Source organism: Monodelphis domestica, chromosome 1 (genome assembly GCF_027887165.1).
Source record: "Monodelphis domestica isolate mMonDom1 chromosome 1, mMonDom1.pri, whole genome shotgun sequence".
Taxonomy (NCBI): domain Eukaryota; kingdom Metazoa; phylum Chordata; class Mammalia; order Didelphimorphia; family Didelphidae; genus Monodelphis; species Monodelphis domestica.
In genome coordinates, this window is record NC_077227.1 from 606,963,074 (window position 1) to 606,980,621 (window position 17,548).

At 34.9% G+C, this 17,548-nt stretch overlaps 1 protein-coding gene across 3 annotated transcripts in view; it reads right to left on the bottom strand.

Annotated features, from left to right (window-relative positions):
* Nucleotides 1-531: 531 nt before the first annotated feature.
* The window catches only part of GZF2 (GDNF inducible zinc finger protein 2), a 55,892-nt gene continuing 38,875 nt past the window's right edge, over nucleotides 532-17,548 (bottom strand). For all 3 annotated transcript variants that reach the window (XM_056813811.1, XM_056813813.1, XM_056813812.1), the window contains 3 exons: nucleotides 7,138-7,305; nucleotides 3,058-3,215; nucleotides 532-2,205 (listed from right to left, as the gene is read on the bottom strand). In XM_056813811.1, the coding sequence (XP_056669789.1) occupies nucleotides 1,963-2,205; nucleotides 3,058-3,215; nucleotides 7,138-7,305 (569 nt within the window). In that variant the 3' untranslated portion in view covers nucleotides 532-1,962. The remainder of the gene's footprint in view (nucleotides 2,206-3,057; nucleotides 3,216-7,137; nucleotides 7,306-17,548) is intronic.

The following is a 17,548-nucleotide window of genomic DNA, read 5'->3' on the forward strand; positions in this document are numbered from 1 at the left end:
TCCAGAGTTTTGAAATTTTGAAAACCGTTTTTCAATGTCCTACAAACATCACAGGTACCAAGTCCTTTTTAATACCTAATCCAACATTTATTCAGCTCTCAACAATGTAAATAGGAGGCATCATGGGAGAGTGGGGAGTGCAGGCTGGTTCAAATCCAGCCTTAGATTTTAGGATCTCTATGCATTTAAAGACAATGCCCTAATCTGAGGGACTCGTTCATTCTAAGGCTACGGGGAAATGCGAAATCATTAAGTCATAACCCACCACAAGAGGTAAATAGAAAATACTAAAAGGCCTAGGGAAAGGCTTCTGGGGCCATGGAAAGAGAACTAGAGTGAAAAGTTAAGAACACTAATTTACCCATTGTACCAGCAAGGTGGTGTGCTTGATTATTGAGATTTAAAGGGGGAAAAAAAAGAGTACAGTCCTGACCTCTAGAAGTTAATACTGCATGATAAAAGAGTCGCAAAGGATGTCTGAGGCAATGGATTGAGATCATGCATCCATCCAAGAATGAGACAGGCACATAATTTGTACTTTGTAATCACATTTAATAACACACCTTTTTATTTCAGTGCTAATGGATGTGCCATTGCATTTAGAGTGGTGATAATTCAAATATTTTTTAAATCTAAAAACCTCTAAATTAGCCCCTTGTCTTTGTCAACGACTTTGCTTCTTACCTAGATATTTTATTTATTTTGAACACTGATTCCCATGGTTAACTCTAATCACAGTTTAGGAAAATTATTGTTTGAAATTAAGTGGTTAATTAGTCTTACCTGTATAAAAGGATGAAACTCATTTTGCTTAAAGTTTTTCCTCTGGACATAAGCAGTAACTGTTTTGTGTCAGATCCTTTGGTTTTAGAGGTAGTGCAGTTAGCAGTAAGTCCAAGAAATGTTTATCACCTAGCTAAAAGACGAAGGCATTTGCTACTGTCATGCTGTCCTAAAGGCATAGTGTTATTACTATATGAAAAGAATGCTACTGGTTTATAGCTTTAAATAAAAAAAATATTCTGTTCAATAAAGAAAAAATAAAGGTCATTTTAAAAGCTCTAGAACATAATGATTTCATAAAAAGAAAATACCATTTGAAGACTTCTTTTCAAATATGAGACACAAATACTGAGAACATGTTTGTAGATTACATATATATTTTGAGGTTCTGGGAACTTTGGCAAGGCTCTGAGCTAGGTTTCCCTGTAGAATTAGATTAATCTTAATGATACATAATCCAGATTATGCTAAACAAACAATAAAATACAAACAGGACACTAAAATTGTGTTTTCATTTCTGGTTCTTTGTGATTTCCTCCAATGCTGGTAAGTTTTTACAAAACTATATTATATAATATTGATTTGCATTATCTGTTAATATACATCATAATTCAACCCCATTGTTGGCTTAATTTAAAGATTCAAGTGAGACCTTGACAAAATATAAAACAACTACATCAACATCAATCAAGCAAAAGGTAAAATTTCACATCCCATTTTCATTCATTTAAAAAACCCTCTAAATCCTACCATTGCACAACTTGATTTCATGTTTTTGATGCTCAGAAAGCTTCTAAAAACCATTCTATAAATATATACAAATAAATTAATCTTTATGTAATGATACATATGTCTCCCCTAGAATTAGCTTAATATTAGTATAAACATGAGTGTAAAATGTACACAAATGATATGTGGAATTTAATATAACAGGATTATTAGTGTCATACATTTATATGTGAATAAGAGTTCTAAGAACTAAAACTCATTGAAACAAACTTATTTTTACTGTTGACTCTTATATCACTTCTTTTAAAAAAAAAAAAAAAGCCCAAACCCAAAAGGCTTACTATAGCATTAACTCAAATATATACAGCTGAACTAGGATTTTAAAATTTCTGATCATGTTTAATTATGTAATTGTGCTGTGTAAATAGCTTATCAATACAGGTCTTATAGTTACATATATACCCTGGAATGGTTATTGGTACAAGTAGAAACACTGGTAGCTATGACATTAGCAGTTTTCACAACTGCATTCTCTGGTTTATATAGTCTGCCTTGGTCAACTGACCAAATTTCAGGTGTTGGTTCCTCACCCATGCACACATCTGATAAGGTCTCAATTTTTGACCAGTTGTGGTCTTTTTTAGTAGTAAGGTCTATCAGGAAACTTCTCCAATGTGCATTTCGATCATGTATCTAATAAAAATGGAAGAAAAAAAGAGCACTGGTTAAAAATGCTCTTAAGAAAACTCAGTGTGTAGAAATAATAGCAGAAGCATTCTAAATTATGATAATGGACTAATTTATTAATATCATCAAAATGTTGACTAAAATTCTATCCTGGCTATGATACAGAAGGCTGTCACTATTTACTACTGCTAGCTCCTATAGGCTGATGCCCATTTCAATGACCTGTAGTGTTAAGTTTTGAAAAGTGTTGAATATAATTTGAATAAACTTTCATGATTTAGTTATTTTAGTTAGAATATTTTTAAAGGTCATTTATATTGGGTTTTATTCCAATATACTGGCCTAAAAGTAGGGGGGCCCAATCCTACCTCCAACCCTAGTTCTGTGACTTTGGTAAATCATCTAAATCCTCTTGGCCACAACTTCATCATCTATAAAATGATGGAATTGTACCATATTATGTCTTTCCTTCTTCTCAATGGTCTTATCCTAATAAGAAAAAGTTGTTAAAATAATATTTGACATTACCAAGCCTTTCTACAAATAATAACGGCATCAATCCATTTGATAATACTACCTATTCAAAATTATTTAATAAATGGCATACCTCATGATATAGCTAATACCTTTTAAACAAAAATTTAGGTTAAACCTGTACAACTCTATTAGCCTCAACTATGAAAACAATATAGAGCATATATTCCTCTAGTACTGCTGATTTCATATTTAAGTAAGTAAAAGGGCCAAAAATATTTAGGGTTAAAGAAAAATAAACTGATTAATTTGTTAAAAATTTTTAACAGTTCCTTCTAATTTCAAACAAATTAGTATACATCAAATTATGGATATTTAACCTACCGACACATGTCTCCTTAATGTTGACATGTCTGTAAAAGTTCTCTCGCAAGCCCGACATTTATATGGTTTTTCTCCTGTGTGAATACGTTGATGGCGTCTGAGAGCTCCTTGCTGAGTAAACGTTTTCCCACATAGTTCACAGAAATATGGTCGAGTTTCTGTAAACAAGTGTCAAAATCAGTAGAGATATTTCATAACAGTTTTAAAAACAATATTAGGTGAAACACTTCACTAATACAAAATAAACCTGCAAACAAATTGGGTGCCCATCATTTGATTAATGGTTAAACAAATTGACATGTGAATGTAATCTTATACTATTATACTGTAAGAAATGACAAATGTGAGAAACTGAAACCTGAGAAAACTCCTATGAATTGATGCAAAGTGGTCCCTATAGCATAATGACATTTACCCCTGTTTTCATAAGAGCAGTAGGAGACTATAGGTTGTACTTGGTGCAGAATTTTGCTTTTGTTGTCTTTTCTTTGGCATTAGAAACCTCAGAAAAGAGGAGGGACATACAGGGAAATACTAACATAAAAAAAACATAAAAAACATAAAAAAAAAACCAAAACCTTTTTTTTATTGATCCAAGCTATGGAAAATTTTATTCTGTAAGTACTTTTCCCAAAAAACTAGTCCATGGAAAATTATTTTCAAATCAAAATGCCAAAGATAATCTTAATTCTAGATAACATCCATTGCACATAAAACGTATGATTCCAAATCATATATTATTTCTAGTGTACCACAATGCTTTCAATAAAATTATTAATAATACTGGAGTATGAAAGTAAGAGATTATTAAAACTACTTTCTAGTTAATGTATTCCTTGCCCTAATCAGGGGAAGTAGTTTCTTTTATTTTTTGAATGAAGAGATAGATGACTAGGAGTAGACTGCACAAAAGTTACTGACATGGCTAAAAATAGGCCACATTAAAAAATTTGGTATTTTTTTTAATTTTCCCATGATTTGTACAAAACCAGCACTTAAGAGAATTAAAGTAACAACTCATATCTATATACCAGATGCCAATTTATAAAGTCCTTTACTCTAAACAATCATATGAATTAGGTAAACAAAAAATTATTTCTAGTTTCAATAATTTCAGACAAACTTTGGTACTGTGAATCCTAAAAACTACTCAGACTGTACTTTAGAAGATTTGATTTAGTTATTTCCTTATTGTAACAATGGAGATACTTGGTTTTACAAGAATCAGGAATGTCTTGGGAACTTTACATTACTCCACCCATACTTCAACATACTTTAGGGGAAGATAAAGTTGTAAACTCCTGATTGTACAATGAAGGTACTTGACATTACTTGTGAATGAAGCTAGAAGTGAAGTGAAGCTAGAACTTTAAGCTAAGTCTATTTTTAGATCTAATACAAAAGGGTGTTAAGTACCTTTAAAGGTTTAATTAATCATAAGAAGGTCAAGTAACTCACAAAAGGTAAGCTTAACAAAGAAGTGTGAAGTACCTCAGAAGATATAATCTAACCAGAGAAGGTGAGAACTAAAGAGTGGTGAGAACTAAGAATGGGCAGTCCTGGAAAAAGTGCCTACTGTGATTGGTAGACGTGAAAATTAGAGGAGGTAACACAAGAGGAAATTTCTTTAAAAGGAGGCTAAAAAAGTCAGTTCAGTAAATTGAACTCAGTTCAGGAGATTGAGTTCAGTGGGGGACTGGAACCCAGCTTGGAGACGGTCTCGTGGTGAGTGATAAGACTGACTCCCTTTTGCTTTAGACTCAGGAAGGCCACTTTGGCCAAGGCCTTTAACTACTGCCTGGCTCAGCCTGAGCCAGAGCAGTTTAAATTAATTAATTCTCTCTCTCTCTCTCTCTCTCTCTCTCTCTCTCTCTCTCTCTCTCTCTCTCTCTCTCTCTCTCTCTCTCTCTCTCTCTCTCTCTCTCTCTCTCTCTCCCTCTTCCTCTCTCTCTCTCCCCCTTAATTCCTTCTCTCTATATTAATTTAAATCTCCATAATTTCCAGCTGACTTGGGTATTTTATTATTTGGGAATCATCCCTGGCGACCAATTATTTAGATTTTAAGTCAAAACAACTGAGTTCAGTTCTCTGGTTTGATTATATCTTCTGAGGTACTTCACGCTTCTTTGTTAAGCTTACCTTTTATGAGTTACTTGACCTTTTTGTGATTAATTTAACCTTTATAGGTACTTCACACCCTTTTGTATTAGATCTAAAAATAGACTTAGCTAAAGTTCTAGCTTCACTATAAGGTATGAGTTAAGTACCTTCATTGTTCAGTCAGGAGTTTACAACTTTATCTTCCCCTAAAGTATGTCGAAGTATGGGTGGAATAATGTAAACTTCCCAAGACATTCCTGATTCTTGTTAGACCAAGTATCTCCATTGTTACAATAAGGAAATAACTAAATCAAATCTTCTAAAGTACAGTCTGAGTAGTTTTTAAGATTCACAATATATAAGTAAGAAATTGTCAGCTTGTATTTGAAATCATAAGTTTCTGTCACTACCCCATCATCAACTCAGCTAGAACACCTTACAATTCATTTACTATCCACTTTTTCTGTCTTTTAAAAAAAAGTTTAATGCAATATTTTTTGTTTAAAGATTTTGTCTTGAGGCAATGAAATTTTAATGCAATATTAAGTAACTACTGGCAAATACTGGCAAAAAAAATATGATCAATTATAGGAACTTGAGAAGGATCTTGATAGAAAATGTGTGTCCATGTGTTCCAGTATTCATTTGTGGGAGGTGTTTAAAACTACATTGAGATTGCTTTGAGCTAGCTAGCACATCATTATCAGCAGCATCCCACCTAAATATGATCCAGCTCACATTAGAAATTAGAATTTTACAGGTAGGAAGGCCTTTAGAGAAAATTAAATCCATTTACCCTCTTTATTTTGGGGGTGAGATACTTAAAACCCAATGATACTATGTGACTTTCCTAGAGTCACACAACTTATTTGTGTCAAAACCAGAACTAAAACTCAGGTGTTCTGACTTCCTGAAAAATTCTATCAATACTGTACAATGATGTACATTGATCTCCCTATTTAAATTCCTGTAACATTTAAGTGGTAAAGTTTTAAGATAATTCATATAGTATTTTGCATGGTTAACCATTTCATATAATTTTCGACTGACTCTGCAACTAGACTGTAAATTCTTAGGGGGCAGGGGTCAAGCATTATGTTTCTTTTATATTCACTTAAAATATTCAATAAATATGACCCAAGTGGAAATATATTTTATATGATCATACATGATTAACCAGGATCAAGTTATTTACCATCTTAGGGAGGGGGGAAAGATGGCAGAGAGACAATTTGGATCTCATAATTAAAAAAAAAAACACTTTAAAAATCATTATTCCATGAAATTGGGAGGAAAATAAAATATTTTAAAATATTCAATAGTTTTCAATTTACTTGAATATATCTCTCTCATTAGAACAAATGTCAAAAAGTATGTAAAATCCATAACACTCTCTCTTCGTAACATTGGCACTAATAGTCTTATAAAAAGAAATTTAGGTAGTGCAGTGGAGTACAGTACAGTATAATGGAAGAAAGATCACAGCAGTTGAGAGTCAGATTTAGGTTTTCAGTCCTCTTGGTAGGGCACAAACTCGGGCAACTCACTGAACCTCTCAATGCTTCTGTTTCCTCATCTGTAAAATGAGGATAATAATATTTGTGCCAGCTACTTCATGAGTTGTTATAAGAATTCAGTATGATAAAATTTTTAAAGTACTAACTTTGTAGAAAACATCAGGCTAGACTATGGGGAGTATTTTAAAGGTTAGAGATTATTAGCTCTAACTCTAATGTAGATTATAATCTAAGTAATTTTAGGCAAAACAATTTGGAAGTGCTTTACATCATACAGAAATGTGTAAAAATGTGTGCTATTATTAAGGAAGATAAACAAGAGATTCCAAGAGTCTTGGTGCAATTTTAAGTTATTAAAATTTTGTTGTTAACTAAAAGTTAATAAGTTACTTTAACTAAACATGGTGTCTGTTGATTCCAAAGTAAATAACTTATTTGCTCTGTTTTTTACATATATATTTACCTGCGTGAACATTGCTATGTTGAGCTAATGAGGCTCTCAATCCAAATGTTTTCCCACATATATCACATTTATAAGGCTTAGCTCCCATATGACATCGCTTGTGGCATTTTAAGTATTCGTTGGTAGCAAAATGTTTTCCACAGACATCACATTTAAATAGCCGTTCTCCTATAAACAAAATAAAATCAAAGATTTGTAAATATGTTGATGATAATTTTATCATTGCAGCTATCACCATAATTCAAGAGCTGGAAGTGTGAATATCTTTAACTTTCACATATATGATACATTTCTCTTGCATTTAAGTTATAAGTTAATGCTGTTCCCATCACTATTAAATTCCCACATTGCAGTTTTGTCCTCTCCACCTTCCTTATTCAGTCATGAGGAGAACCACTGATTTAATTATTTAAACATCCCTAAATAATTTTTCAAATATGGACTGATGCACTAAATGTTCCTTTAAGGAATTTTTTAATATTTCAATTTTAAGGACTACACTGTATTTTGAAGAAAAGGGTCTTATCTGCTTTCCTCTCTTCCTAACTTCCCAGTTACTTTCAGAGTGAAATCTAAGGGTACCCTCACTCTATGTCTTTTATTGCCTGTGGCCAATCTGTTGCTAGACCCTGTTGCTGTCTCTCATATATGGCTCAGCTCTCATCTGACCCTGTCATGGCCCTGGTGACAGCTACTAGATGGTCTCTGTGTGACATTTCTCAACACCACAGTGCATGCTCCACACATCTATTAAATTGATTATCTCTACAGCATGAGTATACCATGTCACCCCCTCCTCAGTGAATGCCAATGGCTTCCCATCCCTCCAGGATCATGTATAAAATTCTTTGTTTGCCATTCCAAGGCTATCATAATTAAAGATAGGAGAAAGGCAAAGAACTGTAAACTGAAGGAATGCCAATCAATTGAGGAATGAATGTCTGAACAAGTTGTGGTAAATGGTTGTGTTGGAATACTATGTTCCATACCAAATAAACAAGATGTTTACAAAAACCCTGGAAAGACTTATAAGTAATGCAAAGTGATGTGAGCAGAACCAAGGAAATGTTTTACATGGTGACAACAATAAAGCATGATGACCAACTGTGAAAAAAAAAACACCAAGTCTATCATAACCTCTCCCCTCTCCTGCTTTCCAGTGTTCTTGGGCCCTCCTCATTCTAACAGTGTGTGATTCAGTGGCAACGGCCTCTTTGTTGTTTTTCAAACAAGATATTCCATCTCAAGGCATTTTCACTGGTTGTCACTCCTCCCTCTACTTCTCTCCCTTCATATCTGCACCTCCTGGTTCTCCTGGCTTCCTTGAAGCTCCAGCTAAAATCTCACTTTCTATAAAAAGCCCTCCCTGATCCATCTTCATGCTAGGACTTTCCTTTTGTTAACTATCTCTGACTGATTCTGTAGTCTCATGTTTGTACTAAGTTGTTTATATGTAGTCTTCCCCCTTTGACTGTGAGCTCTATGAGCACAGCTGGGACTGCCTTTTGCTTTTCTTTGTATCCTCAGGGCCTAGCAGTGCCTGGAACAAAACAGGTGCTTAATAAATGCTAGCTGAGTGACTGGTCCTTTTTGCCATCTGCCAACATTAATTTCAACCCATTTTCTAAGAAACCAAAGTTGAATTCTGGTTACTTAGTATAATCATGACCTTTTCAATCATCAGTAAAAATAGTTGATTATTTTAATTACAAACCATAAATCCTTTATTAGATATAGCACCATTTGATTATAAAGTATCACAATAAATGTGTAAGGAAGATAAATGGCACACACTTTCATGCCACTTTTAGCTCTTATCTTCTGTCTTAGAATCAATACTGTGGATGACTGCGATACAGAATGCACTGCAAGGACTTGATTTGCAAGGAAACCTCATGCAGGAAGGAAATGGAACTTTGGCTGACAATGGGGGATGGGACTAGAACCTCTAGTCAAGAAAAGCAGATGGACAGTTGGAAAGGAGTTCTTTTCCCTTCTGAACTGAAAGGGAGAAGATCATCTCACCGAGCTTAACCTGCTGTGATCCCTCATTGATCTGAAGAACTCATCAGCCATCTTTCCTCAATAGTGGTAGATAGAGACTTTAACCCTTTGGGGAAGATAAGAGACTATCCACCCAGAAGATTTTCCATTGACATCTTCAAAAGCAGTCTGACTCCACAATGTCCTCAGGGACTCAGGTCCCCAGACCTGAGCCCTCCACCCCTTAAGGGAATTTAGGTTGATATAGAAATAGGGACTTCCTATTTTTCCCTCTTCCCTAAACCTACCAATCCTGAATCTCCAAACATTAAATAGATTTTATCAATTTAGAAGAACTGAACATCTCATTCTTCAAAATGTACTAAAGGGATCAAGATAATATCCATCCAGGGAAGAGAATAGAAACCAAAGATTGAAGGGGATTTCCTCTTTACCTTTCAGCTATGGACATTGATCCAACCTCACCTCTTGGGCAGCTCTTCCTGGGAGAGGAAGTGGTGCTTCTATTTATCTTTTCCCTTCCTCACTTAGACTTGTTAAGCTTTGGTTCCTGATCCTGCACTAGTACAATACTAAGTGTTGGTTCCAAGGTAGAAGAGCAGTAAAAGACTTGACAAGGGTCACACAATTAGAAAATGTCAGAAGCAGGAATATTGAGGCACATATCAACAGCTTAAAAGGCTTGAAATCATTATCTGAAACTACTTAGATAAGTGGATACATCACAGATGTTACCATTTTTCAACTATGTTCCCTGATAAATTCACCATAGAAATTTACCTATGTAGTAGAGGCTTTTCTTATTTTTTTTCAATATCATAAAGACCCCAGCAGAACATTCAGGCTGTCCTCCTTGCCACTAATGACTAATTTGTCTTTTTCTATCACATATTTTCCTGATGAAACTTTATTCCTGTCTTTCTCTAAGGTTCACAAGTTATATATGTTGCATCCTGCTCATATCCAGCATGGCCCTCTTAATGCCCTCTGTGTGACATGCATTGTGAATTCTCAGACTATAGGAGTTTTAAAATTTTTCTGATTCATCAATACACAACTGACTAAAATCTGAGTTTATGTTGTAAAATGAAATTTCCTCACTTAAAATCTTGGGTTTTTGTTGTTGTTCATGCATTTAATTTGTGTCTGACTCTTTTTAGCCCCATTTGGGGTTTTTCTTTTTTAAATTTAATTTTAATTAAAATGTTTTTTCATGTTTATATGATTCATTTTCTTTCCCTCCCTTCTTCCATACCCACTCCGAGAGCTGACAAGCAATTCCACCTGGTTACACAAATGTTATCACTTGATACTGTGACAAGGAAATCACTTTAAAAGACTGATATATATTAATTCAAGGTCGCCAAGGAATTCAGCTATGTAATTCCTAAATGAAAACTTAAGTCAGCAGTCAATCTTTTATGGAGTTTAATTACAATAGGAGGAAGAAAGGAATTAGAGATAGAGAGAGAGAAAGGGGAGAGAAGGGAATAGGGTTTTAATACCCCTTCTGTTTAGGCTGGGCCAAAAGGCCCAAGCCCTTAGATAGCTGGGGCAAAGAAAAGAGATCAGTCCCTATTATTCATGTGACCAAAATGGAGAAACAGTCTCAGAGGCCCCCACCTTCAGCTTCCTTCAGAGCAAGCTTCTCAGAGCACACACCAACCACTCAGACCCACTCCTCAACTCCCCCCCCCCCCCCCCCCCCCGGTCTTCAGACCTCCCTATCCTTAAGGAAACCATCCAAGTTCCCTCCCCTCAGTCCTCACATCTACCAATCACCTGTCCATCAATTTCCCTGTGCCATTGGAGGCTCTAGCTTAACCCAGGACCGCCCAGAGGTCTCTGGCTTTGCACATGTCTGTTGAAGGTCATATTTTCAAATGATTAAATCTTTGATCCTTTGCTACAGCCCTTTCTAAATCCTGTTAACCTGAGTAGGGTAGAGATTGGAATAATTAAATTTTGATCTAGGCTGCAGCCCTTACTCAATCCTGTTAGGACTGAATAGGGTGGAGATTGATTCCAAGTATCTCCATTGTATCAATTCTAAAATCAATCATGACTCAAAGAAATTCCTGTTCTATGCTTAAGCATAGGTCAAAGTCCTTTCCATTGTTCAGCAAAAGGTTTCTGTCCTAAAGTAATCTTAAGAAAGTAAGAGGAGGAACCTCCCATGCCAATGGGGTTCCCATTCCAATAGACTATCAGTAAGAAATTTTCCAAGTATGAAATATCCCAATGGTGAAATTTCCAACATTTATAAGTCTAAGGAATTTTAAGGTTTACAATACCTAATTCCATATAATTCATTTTTGTAATAATCTTTCAAAACCAAAACCCCAAATCCTATACCCATATACACAAATAAGTCATATATTTTTCTACTGAGTTTCTACTCCCACAGTTTTTCTCTTGATGTGGATAGCATTCCTTTTCATAAGTCCCTTGGGACTGTCCTGGATTATTGTATTGCCACTAGTAGTGTAAGATTTAAATTAATGTGCAATATTTCAAGTATTCATTTTATAAAGCTTATTATCTGATACAGTAGAACCATGTGATTAAGTTTTTCTACCTGCTCAAAAATCCCAGCACATAACAAAAGGAAATGAGTAGGTTCTGGGAATTGTAGTTTTTGCTGGGGATCATAGTTTTTAGGGTAACAGATCCAAATTCTCCAGTAGTAAAGTCCATTACTTTTGTTCATTTCACAGTGTTTCACTTTCAGTGTATGATGTTGTCTTGGTTCTGCTCATTTCCCTCTATATCAGTTCATGGAGGATCTTTCAATTCATGTATAATTCTCCAGTTCATCAATCCTTACAGCACAATAGTATTCCATCACCATCATATACCACAATTTGTTCAGCCATTCTCTAATCAAGGGACATCCCCTCATTTTCCAATTATTATTTTGCCACCACAAAGAGTAAGACTCCTTCTTTGCTTATTTTGTCAAATAGTTTGCACAGGATTGGGATGAGTTGTTCTTTAAATGTTTGATAGAATTCACTTGTGAATACATCTGGCCCTGGGAGTTTTTCTTAGGAATTCCTTGATTGCTTGTTTAATTTCTTTTTCTGATATGGGATTATATTTTATTTCCTCTTTTTTAGTTTAGGCAAACATATTTTTGTAAATATTCATCTACTTCACCTAGATTTCCATATTAATTGTCATATAATTGGGTGAAAATAGCTCTTTTTTAGAGGTGAGATCCTCCTTTTCATTCATGATACTGTTAATTTGATTCTTTTGTTAAATTAGATTAACCAATACTTTATCTATTTTTTCAAAATACCAGCTCCTAGTCTTATTAGTTCAATAGTTCTTTTATTTTAATTTTATTAATTTATCCTTTGATTTTCCTAAAAATCCTAATTTCCAATTTTCTCTGAGGTTTTTAATTTGTTCCTTTTCTAGTTTTTTTTAGTTGCATGCCCAATTCAGTGATCTCCTCTTTCTCTTTTTTGTTAATATATGCACTCAGGGATATAAATTTTCCCCTGAGTACTGCTTTGGCTGTATCCGAGAAATATTAATATTTTATCTTCTCACTGTCATTTTCTTCAATGAAATCAGTAACTGTTTCTATGATTTGTTCTTTAACAATCACCAGTTTTAGAAAATTAGATTATTTAATTTCCAGTTAATTTTTAATTTGCATCTCCACGAACCCTTGCTAATTATAGTTTTTATTTCATTATGATCTGAAAAAGTTTCATTTATTATTTATGCTTTTCTGCATTTGTTTGCAATGTTTTTATGCCCTAGTACATGGTCAGTTTGTATATGTACCATGTTCTGCTGAAAAGAAGGTATATTCCTTTTTTTATACCTATTCACTTTTCTCTAGATATCTAATAACTATTTTTTATAAAATTTCATTCACTTCTCTTACTTATTATTTGTTTTTTGGTTCCATTTATCTAAATCTGCTAGGGGAAGATTGAGGTCCCCTACTACAATATTTACTATCTATTTCCTCCTTAAGCTCTAATACTTTTTGTTTTAAAATTATGGATACTATACCATTTGGTGCATATATGTTAAGTACTGCTATTTCCTCCCAGTCTATACTGCCTTTTATTAAGGTGTAATTACCTTCCTTCTCTTTTAATCAGATCTATTTTTGCTTTAGCTTTGTCAGAGATCATCATTGCTACTCCTATCTTCTTTTTCTCAGTTGATGCCCAATAAATTCTGCTCCAGCCTCTTACCTTTACCCTGTGTGTGTCTACCTACATGTGTTTCTTGTAAACAACATATGGTGGGATTTTGCTTTTTAATCTACTCTGCTATCTATTTCTATTTTATGGGTGAGTTCATCTCATTCACATTCACAGTTATGATTATCATCTGTGTATTTCCCATCATTTTGATTTTCTCTTTTAATCCATCCTGTCCTTTCTTTTTTATTTTCCTCCATACCAGGGTTTTGCTGTTAATCAGTCCCCTTTTCCTCCACCCTTATTTTATTCTCCTTCCCACTCCATTCTTTCCCTCCCCTACTAATCTTTAGGGTTTTTTAATTGCCCCCCCTGCCAACTTTTCTCTCCCTTTTATTACTCCTCTCCACACACCACCCTTCCTTATTTCCCTTCTACTTCTTTACAAGGTAAGATAGGATTCTATACTCCAATAAATCTAGCTGTTCTTCCATCTGTGAACCAATTCCAATGAGAGTAAGGTTTAAGTATTACCTGTCACCACCCTCATCCTCCCCTTCTTGTAATACTATTCTTTCACCCCCACTCATGTGCCTCTTTATGTCTATAATTTACACCCATTTTACCACTTCCTCTGCAATTCTCTTAGTACAATCCTATTTTTCCCCCAATTTATTATTATTTTTTTTAAGTAGCATTTTAACGGCTTAATACCACACCCTCTGCCTAGGTATATTTCTTCTAACTTCTATGATAATGAACATGATTTTTAAGACTTACAGATATCATTTTTCCGCATAGGAGTATAATCAAATTTACCTTATTGAAGCTCTTAATTTTTTTTTCTTTCTTATTTACCTTTTTGAGGTTCTCTTGAATTTTGTATTTGGACATCAAATTTTGTTTAATTCTAGTCTTTTCTTTAGGAATGCTTGGAAATCTTCAGTTTTATTAAATGCCCATATTTTCTCCTATAAGTATATAATCAGTTTTGATGAGTAGGTGATCCTTGGTTGTAGATCTAGTTCTCTTGCATTCCAAAATATCATATTCCAAGCCTTGAGGTCCTTCATTGTGGAGACTGCCAAATCCTATGTAATCCTGACTGGGACTCCATGATATCTGAATTGTTTCCTTCTGGTCACTTGTAGTATTTTCAACTTGGCCTAGAAGTCTTGAATTTGGCTGTAATATTCCTGGGAGTTGTCATTTTAGGATTTAATGTAGCGGGTGATCCACGGATTCTTTCAATGTCTATTTTGTCCTCTTTTCAAGAATATCAGGGCAGGGGGAAACTGGGTGGCTCAGTGGATTGAGAACCAGTCCTAGAGACAGGAGGTTCTAGGTTCAAATCTAGCCTCCTAGCTGTGTGACCCTGGGAAAAGTCACTTAACACCCATTGCCTAGCCCTTATTGCTTTTCTATCTTGGAATCAATAAATAGTATTGATTCCAAGATGATAGACAAAGGTTTAAAAAAAAAAAAGAATATCAGGGCAGTTTTCTTAGATAACTTCTAGTAATATGACTGCTAGATTTTTTTTGGTCACAACTTTGAGGTAGTCCAATAATTCTCAAATTGTCTCTATTAGATCTATTTTCTAGGTCAATTGTTTTTTCAATGAGAAATTTTGTGTTTCCTTCAATTTTTTTTCATTCTTTTGATTTTGTTTTATTATTTCTTGATGTCTTGTGAAATCATTATCTTCTACTTGCCCAATTCTAGTCTTTAAGGACTGATTTTCATCCATGATCTTTTGATTCTCCTTTTCAAATTGGTCTATTCTGGTTCTCATGGCATCCTTTTTATCATGGGAGTTCTTTGCCTATTCTTCCAGTAGGTCTGTTCTGGTTTTTAATTTGCTTTCTGTATCTCTCCATTTGGCAATTTTTGCCTTTTAAACTGTTATTTTTATTTTGTATTTCATTTCTTTTTCACATTTTTCTTCTGTCTTACTTTGTTGTTGAACTCTTTTTTTGTGTTCCTACACAGTTTGCCACCAATTTCCATTTTTTTTGAGAGTTTGCATGTGCTTGTTGGATTCTCTCCCTCTCCTGTTGCTTCTGTTTTTTGCTCTTTTTCTCTGTACAAATATTCCAGGGTCAAGAGCTTTTTTTGCTATTGTTTAAGCATTTTCCTGCTTAAGGAATGGGAGTCCTGCATTTTGCTGGTCATTTCTATCTTAGCTTCTGTCTTGCAGGGCTTTGCCTTGGGGCTATCTTTCCTTTTCTGTCAGAGGTCTGAGTGAGCCTGGTAAAATAGAGCTATGATCCTCACCTCCAGCCCCTGGTACTTATTGGTATATGTAGATATAGCAGGCTTCAAAGTGTTTTTCCCCAAGGCTATCTTCCATAGCAGCTTCTGTGGCTGCTGTTGCTGCTGTTACTGCCTACTGCCTTGTGAGGGCAGAGCTCTGAACCTCACCTCTAGGGCATGGGGATTTCAGTAGGATGGTATAGCACACTTTGCAGTATTTGCTCTGAGGTTATCTTTCCTGCACTTGCTGCTACTACAACCACTGCCCTACTGCCTTGGCTGCCACTAGTGAGTCTGGTGCTATTAAGCTTCAAATCTAATTGCTGGGGCCTAGAGCAGCCTTCAGGAGTAAGTCTGCTCAAGGGGTTAAGTCTGAGGTGCTTTTCCTTTACTGTAGCCAGTCCCCTGGAATTCTGAGATTTCCCTGGTCCTGGCTCTGATTCTGGCACAGTATTGGGGATGGGGAGAGGTGGGGATAGGTGATGAAGAGGTGATCAGCCTGTACTTTTCCTTGTGCCGTTTTGCCCTCTTAGAATTTAGAAATCCTGTCTTATTGCCTACCTTTCACACTTTGACCAGTGGAAGAGCCCCTTTGCTCATCCTGCTTTGACTTCTATCCTTTTCAGATGCTCTGTAATGATCAGTTTGGAAGGAAATTGAGAAAAGCTCCAAGATTTTCCTGCTATTATGCCGCCTTCTTGACTCTGCTCCCGTATTTCAAGTTATTTTTTAAAAGGCTTATATAGAATGGATTCTATTTAATTTTCCAAATTTTTCATGCCTCTCAATTCTATCCAAAAACTCTAAAGATGGACAGCTGTGAATCTTAAAAATTCTATTGAGGGTATTACCCCAGTTATTAACTCATTAATTAAACAGGGAATAATAATCCCTTGCAAATCAGAATATAACATGCCCATCCTTCCAGTTAAAAAACCAAAAAGAGGGCCTGATGGCAAGTACCTCTATAGATTCATACAGGATCTGAGGGCGGTGAATAATCACGTTATAAAGAGACATTCCCTAGTTTCTAATATAAATACTATTATTTCCTCTATTCCTAGCACAGCTACATACTTTACAGTAGTAGACTTGTGCTCAGCTTTCTTTTCCATACCTATACATGAGAACTCCAGGCATATTTTTGCTTTTACCTGGAAGGGCTCACAATATACATGGAGTCATCTGCCACAGGGTTATGTGGAAAGTCTGAGTTTATTTGAGCAAATTTTGAGCCAAGACACAGACAATATAACATTTAAAAATAATAAATGAATCAAATATGTAGATGATCTACTCTTGGCTTCAACAGACTTATTGATGTAGGAAATATATATATGGACCTTGATTTATCCAGAGAAAGAGGCATTAGGCAAATACCTAGGCAATTCGTTGAGAATTGTTGTTCAGTGGTAAAAGACGAACTAAAACTAGCTGTCCTAATTGGGACTCTATGGACCTCGAAGAATTGAGGAGAGTAGCAACATATGTTTATAAAGGTCGTATAAAAAGACCTGAGGAAGGCAATACATTAGTGGAAGATTTAAAGAAAGAAATTGAAATGTTAAAGAGACCATTGAAAAATAAGGAAGAGACTATAGCCCCTTTGCGGGAATTCACAACTAAATCAGTAATTTGCCACTTCTGTGAGAAGAAGCGCCACAAAATGATGAAATGTAGAACTTTTCTTAAGATGATTGGAAGGAATACACAGTTTAATAACAACTTTAGAAGTAACAACTATAGAAATGATGATAATGGTCATAGAAACCAGAATTTTAGAATTTATAATAATGATTATGGAAATAACTATAATGAATATAGAAATAAGAACTTTAGAAACCAGAATTTTAGAAATAGGAATTGGGAAAATAATGACAATGCTCCAAATGAAGAAAATTATAATGACCAACAACAATATATAAGAAATGGTGCTCTTCCAAAAAATACTTGAGGTACTAATGACCCTCAGATGGGTG